This window comes from Oratosquilla oratoria, chromosome 4 (assembly GCF_046742065.1).
Source record: "Oratosquilla oratoria isolate Oo_2021 chromosome 4, ASM4674206v1, whole genome shotgun sequence".
Taxonomy (NCBI): Eukaryota; Metazoa; Arthropoda; class Malacostraca; order Stomatopoda; family Squillidae; genus Oratosquilla; species Oratosquilla oratoria.
The window spans coordinates 43,380,359-43,385,358 of record NC_134780.1 but is presented as its reverse complement, the minus strand read 5'-3'; the positions used below and the strand labels follow the sequence as shown (position 1 = coordinate 43,385,358).

At 37.3% G+C, this 5,000-nt stretch overlaps 1 protein-coding gene across 4 annotated transcripts in view; it reads left to right on the top strand.

Moving 5' to 3' along the window:
* The window catches only part of LOC143024833 (zinc finger protein castor homolog 1-like), a 775,578-nt gene that overhangs the window by 96,280 nt on the left and 674,298 nt on the right, over positions 1-5,000 (top strand). For all 4 annotated transcript variants that reach the window (XM_076184100.1, XM_076184101.1, XM_076184099.1 and 1 more), the window contains one exon: positions 3,875-4,001. In XM_076184100.1, the coding sequence (XP_076040215.1) occupies positions 3,881-4,001 (121 nt within the window). In that variant the 5' untranslated portion in view covers positions 3,875-3,880. The remainder of the gene's footprint in view (positions 1-3,874; positions 4,002-5,000) is intronic.

The following is a 5,000-nucleotide window of genomic DNA, read 5'->3' as shown; positions in this document are numbered from 1 at the left end:
TGTGCCCGCTGTCCGTGTCTAGTGGTTTCTCTGTGTCCGTTTTGTTGTGGATTCTGTCTCAGTTGTGAGGATTTGTAGATTTAGCAATCTTTTAGTTAGTTTACTACTCGGTTATTCTGTCAGTCATAATCTAGTTTGCGTTGGTGGATCTACTTCGTCTTCTTCTCATTCTTCTTCGTCTTCATTTTCTTTCTTCTCTTTTCTATTCTTTGTCCTATTCTCATGTTCATGTTATTCATCTTCCTATTCTTTATATTTCCATTCTTCTTCCTGCTCTTTTTCTTCCTATTCTTCTCCCATTCCTTCTTCCTTTTCTTCCTTCCTTCCTCCTTCTATTCGTCCATCCTCCTGCCTCTTCTTCTCCTTCTTTCTACTCTTCCATTCTTTTATTCCTCCTCCCTCCGTATCTTCCTTTTCCTCCTCTTGTTCCTACGCGTCCTCCTCTCCTCCTCCTCTCTTCCTTCTCTTCTTCCTTTTCCTACTCGTCCTCTCCTCCTCCTCCTTTCTTCCTTCTCTTCCTTCTTTTCCTACTCGTCCTCTCCTCCTCCTCCTCTCTTCCTTCTCCTCCTCCTTTTCCTACTTGTCCTCTCCTCCTCCTCCTCTCTTTCTTCTCCTCCTCTTCATCTTCCTCCTCCTCCATTTATACTTTCAACATTTTCACACCTTTCAACACCAACTTCTGTGTGGTCACCATTCTTCACCCTAACCCTCTTACCCCCACTCCCCGTCCCCTTCCCCTTCCCCATCCCCATCCCCATCCCCTTCCCTCCCCCTCCCTTTCCGCCAATCTTCCCTGACCGATTCCCTTTCCCCCCCTTTGCCTCCCCCTTTACCTTCCCTTTCCCCCTTTCCATCACCGCTGATTCCCTTTTAGTCTCCTGTAATCGCCAATCCAGGAAATCTGACCAAGGAATTTTTTCATACTTTTCCTTTTTTTTCCTTTTTTCCTTTTTTCTTTTTTTCTTTTTCCTGGAAGAGCGTTTGGCCTTAGGCTACCTGGAAGTCACCGGACATCAAACATCTAATATTTCTTTGTCAAGCTGAAATTTTCGGCCATCAGGAGACAGGGAGGTAAAAAATCATCTTTATTATGGGTAACGGGAAGCGTGTGAAACTCGCAAATACACACAAAAACACACAAGACCACACACACACACACACACACACACACACACACACACACACACACACACACACACACACACACACACACACACACACACACACACACACACACACACAAGAGCATGTTGACTTTGACTTTGTAGAGTTGTATTATAGGTAATAGCAACACAAACGGACTCGTCTTACAAACTTACCCAAGTAGGAACGTGATTTGTAGTTTTCGATAATGTTTTCATACATCTGTGTGTGTATGTGTGGTAGTGTACACATGTATGTATGTATATATATATATATATATATATATATATATATATATATGTATGCATGTATGTATGTATGTATGTGTATGTATGTATGTATGTTTGTATGTATGTATGTGTGTATGCGTGTATGTATGTATGTATGTGTATGCATGTATGTATGTATGTGTGTATGTATGTGCGTATGTATGTATATATGTATGTATGTATGTACGTATGTATGTATGTATTTATGTATGTATGTATGTGTGTATGCCTGTATGCATGTATGTATGCATACATGTACGTATTGAAATAGCAGACACGGATTTTCCCAGAATATTCCTGAGTACTTTTAGGCTGAACCTCTTTATTCGCGTTTCTCAACTTGTCACAATGTCTTAAGATATATATGTTTAAATCTCATTCTTCTCTTGTATTTGTCCTTACGTAGTTCTAGCTTAATGTGCAATCATTCTACATGGAGATCATATTTGAACTACCCATAATACACCCTCAGTAATTTCAGTTCTTCAAGCCGTTGACATAATGACAGCATTTAATAAAGACCAAAGATTCTTAGAAATTCAAAATTAAATAACTAGTAATAATACTTTGCATAACTTGTGAATTGTTAGCTACACTTTGATGATCAATTTGTGAATATCGTAAAGTTTTGCAAAGGAGTCCAAGAAAGTAGAATATTAAATTGCAACACTTTAATTTCTTCGTGCGTAATCAACTGTATTAGTTCTTAATCTATATCAAAATATATTTCATGTACAAAGTAACATATTCTATAATAGGACAAGTGCTACTTGTTACTTGCCTACAGGAACGTACACAAGTATTTATGTCAAATGTGATAGTCATTGACAAAGATTAGGATGGCCATGTCCATATTAAAACTCACCCATCTATCTTCCATCTTACCAATAGAAGAACATCACCCTCATGGGCCTCAAGAAGAATCCTTTCAACACAAAATAGATAAATGGATAAATAGGTAAATGAATAAGAAATTAATCAATTCAGGATCGTCACTCACACCAAGTTTTAAGTACAAAGAAACGTTGACTGTCCACATACAGTATAGACAACATTATAACAAACATTCACTCTGAGATTTGTAAATTGGGAATTTTTGTTGTCAGTCAGTTTACTGTTCCTTCGATCCTACAGTGTTGGACATGAAAGTTTTAATCTGTTTGTTTTTGCTAATATAGATTGATTAACATTCTCCAATTGTGTCTCCATATAAAATGAAAAATATAAAAAACTAGGTTTTATATATATATATATATATATATATATGTATATATATTTATATATGTATATATATATATATATATATATATGTATACATATATATATGTATATATATTTATATATGTATATATATATATATATATATATATGTATACATATATATACTTTAATTCTAAGCCATCAATATCGAGAGAGACTCGAGGAGGCCAACATGTAGAAATTGAAATGTGGGACGGCCAGTTGTTTTGTTGATCATCAGGACAGCAACAAAAATGTGTACCTTTTCCACTACCTCTCCAAGTTCCTTCTTCACCATTGATCATTCTGTCATATATTTCTGTAAGTTCTTCCTACCTGTTGTAATCCCTTCTTTGTACAAGCACTGATGATGTTAGCCCTTTAAACTCCGATGACAAGATTCTTCTCATTTGGTCAAATAAAACAAAAAATCATAAAACACCAAAATGTTTGATCAAACACCAGAAAAATATGACGTCAGTCCTCGCGCGGTCAAGCCGCATCAGATGATATTCGGATGTACGGGCCGGCGCGAGGCCTACCATATCCAGATTTTCGTATCTACACCACAAGCGGCTGACATGAGTTGAATGGGTTAATATACGAAAGCGCTCTGCTTCGTCAACTTATCTTCCCTGGTGGTTACTCCTGCAATTGTGAAGACATGTTTCTAGTATTTTCATTGTATATGAATATATATATATATATATATATATATATATATATATATATATATATATATATATATGTACAACACTGAATGGGTCCCAGGGAACGGATATACATTTTTATCAACCACAATTCGCTTTAGTTTTAAGCCATCAACACCGAGACTCGATGAGGCTAACATGCAGAATATATATACATATATATATATATGTATATATATATATATATATATGTATATATATATATATATATACATGTATATATATATATATACATATATATATATATATATATATATATATATATACATATATATGTGTGTACCTGTTTGTGTGTACATAAATTTTGGTATCCCCAAAATCCACACCCTTTTATAATACTGATTGATGGATCTGACAACACATGTAAATACCTTCCCTTGCCCAAACCACCCGACCCCACCCCACCCTTCCCCTCCACCCCTGTTGTCCTTCTCTCCCCTTCCTCTTGTCCTTCTCTCCCCTTTACATAGGCATCAACTGCATCATTGGTTTGTTTTTTGTATCCCCCTACAGGATGACATGGAGGTTGTAACCATGGCTGGGGTGGGTGACATGCTGGGGGTACCGCAAGGTGGGCTCCAATCGCCCCCAGCACCATTCCTAGATGACCAGGCACTACATGCGCATGTCCAACAGAAAGGTGCGTGAACCAGGTGTTAACTGTTTTGTATACTTCCTTCCAATTGTACGAATATTTTGCACAGTTCTTTCCTTCTGTAAGTACTACAGTGACCCAAGATTCATGTGGGACCTGGGTCGTAAATATGCGACCTTGTAGATTTATTTATATTGTAAATGTACGATGTAAACAATATGTTTGTTATAGCTATGCAGAAGATGGTGGCCACTGTGGTATTTATAAGTGAAACTATTATTTTTTGATGATTTTCTACATTGGAGTAAAAGAGTACTAGAGGAGAAAGAAAGAGGGAAAAGGGGAAAAGATATAAATAAAGAGAAGGGAAAGGAGAGGAGGGAGAGGTGAGAAAAAAACGAGAGGGACAATAGAGGAACGAGGGAGGGAAAAAAGAGAAAGAAAAGACAGATAAGAAGAAGGAAAAGAAAAGGTAACAAATAAAGAGGAGGGAAATATTCGGAAAGGTAGAAGGGTTGGGAGAAAGGGAAGAAGACGTTTGAATAAATAAGAACGTAAGGGAAGTGTGAGATGAAGGGAAGAAGAAACAGGAAAAAGTGAGTAGGAGAGTGAATGAGGTAGAGAATCAGAGTTATTAATCTTAAGAGAGAATCAAAGAGGAATAGAGGACGAGAAAAACAGAGGAAGAATTGGGAAGGAAAGAAAGAATGAGGGGAGGAGGTAAATAGGGAGGGGGAGGAAAGTAGAAGAAGCAAGAAGGAAAATAATCCAAAGGCGATAATGGGGAGGGACAGAAAAGAGGAGAAAAGTTAAAATAGAAATAAAAAAAGAGAATAGAAGGAATAGCAAAAGTATAAAGAGATGAGACATGCAGATGGATAAACGGGGAAAAGAACAATTGGGAAGGACTTTGAAAAAGGCGAAGAGAGATAGAGCCGAGGCAAGAGGACATAGACAGGAGGGAGGGAAGGAGGGAGGGAGGGAGGACACCAGAGAGGAAGAAAGGGATTGAGATAGAGTGGGGGTAATCAACTTTTTGTGATG